Below are 1,469 nucleotides of genomic sequence, written 5' to 3' on the forward strand. Positions count from 1 at the left end.
ATCCTTGATCTTGCTCTGGTCTGAACATCTATGCTCGTCTCGTTTCCATAGTAACCTAGGCTGGCTGTATTATGGGATTCTGAAGAGAGATCAGACGATCGTCCTGGTCAACATTATTGGAGCTCTACTCCAGATCCTGTACATCTTCGTGTACTTCCACTATACAAAACAAAAGGTCAGCTGAGCATCAACTATATAACTTCACTTTATTTGAGTTTGTTGTGTGCACAGCTTTCTCTCAGCATCTGTGTGGGTGTGTTTGTTTCAGAGACTGGTGACGTCCCAGACCCTTGCAGCAGGGACGGTGCTGACCGTCGGTTGGTTCTACTTCACCGCGTTTCTTCCTGAGGGAGACACGCGGCTCAGCCAGCTAGGCCTCACCTGCAGTGTGGTGACCGTCAGCATGTACCTGTCCCCGCTCACCGACCTGGTACAGCTCACATTCATTACAGACAAACGCAAACTACACACAGCATGTACATGTAACTTACTATCATCTCACTGGGTTCATAGATAATGTAGGGACAGTATGTTTTTATGATTGTAACGTCTATTCTGGAATAGAGTTATAGTTGATGATGATAATAATTGTGAATAAATATGATCTAATAATCAAATTGGCATACATAAGTGATTCAACTATTAGAACAGGGGTCTCAAACATACTGGCCCTCCATCCACTCCCTCCAGCATGTGACGTGATGTTAAAAATATAATATAATCTCTCCCGAAAGAGATTATTTAATATATAGTATATAGTAAAATTATTAACGTAGTAATATAGTATCAATTTGCTTGTTCATATCAAGTTAAAGACTCTTCATATAAATGTCAAATACAACGAATCCTGTTAAAAGAAAAAAGTAGTCCAAAAATAATGTCAAAGCAAAGGTGCGTTTTTCTGCAACAGATTATATTAAACTTAATCCACTCGGACAAACATTCGTTATGTACAACTGGAATCGGCACATTAAGTCTTTCTTTTCTTTTGTATCCCTCACTGAACATCGTACAGACACAGCAAGCACGTCTTCTGTAACTCAGTCATCGCTGCACGTGCAGGCTATTCTAATGAAGGAATAAATCCCTGTTCTCTCTCTTTCCTTTTTCTCTCTTTGTGTCATCTTGTCTGTTCCTCGTCTCCTATCCTGTTTGTCTCCACCCTCCCCATCTTGTAGCACAGCTCTGAATGACTCCGCAGTCATTTCTGCACTTTCTTTCCCTCATCTGTTCTCCTGTTATTCTCAGTCTCTCTGTTTGTGCTCATCCCCTTGGTACTTCTGTTTCTGCTTACAGCTTACATGATTTATATGTGGCATTATCAGCATCTATTCTACAAACCATTCCAGATGTGCTTGTACTGACATGCTTCTTAGTATGCACTTGTTGGAAAACCAACAAAATCTGGACTGAAATAGTAAAAATAAAAAAAGAAAGCTTGGGAGAGAGAAGATCAAACTCACACTCAT

At 40.4% G+C, this 1,469-nt stretch overlaps 1 protein-coding gene across 1 annotated transcript in view; it reads left to right on the forward strand.

Moving 5' to 3' along the window:
- slc50a1 (solute carrier family 50 member 1) overlaps positions 1-1,469 on the forward strand; it is a 3,734-nt gene that overhangs the window by 677 nt on the left and 1,588 nt on the right. Inside the window, exons 3-4 of the mRNA XM_035672791.1 lie at positions 52-175; positions 269-430. Of these exons, the coding sequence (XP_035528684.1) occupies positions 52-175; positions 269-430 (286 nt within the window). The remainder of the gene's footprint in view (positions 1-51; positions 176-268; positions 431-1,469) is intronic.

Source organism: Morone saxatilis, unplaced genomic scaffold, assembly GCF_004916995.1.
Source record: "Morone saxatilis isolate NCDOM2014 unplaced genomic scaffold, NCSU_SB_2.0 Contig24, whole genome shotgun sequence".
Classification (NCBI taxonomy): Eukaryota; Metazoa; Chordata; class Actinopteri; family Moronidae; genus Morone; species Morone saxatilis.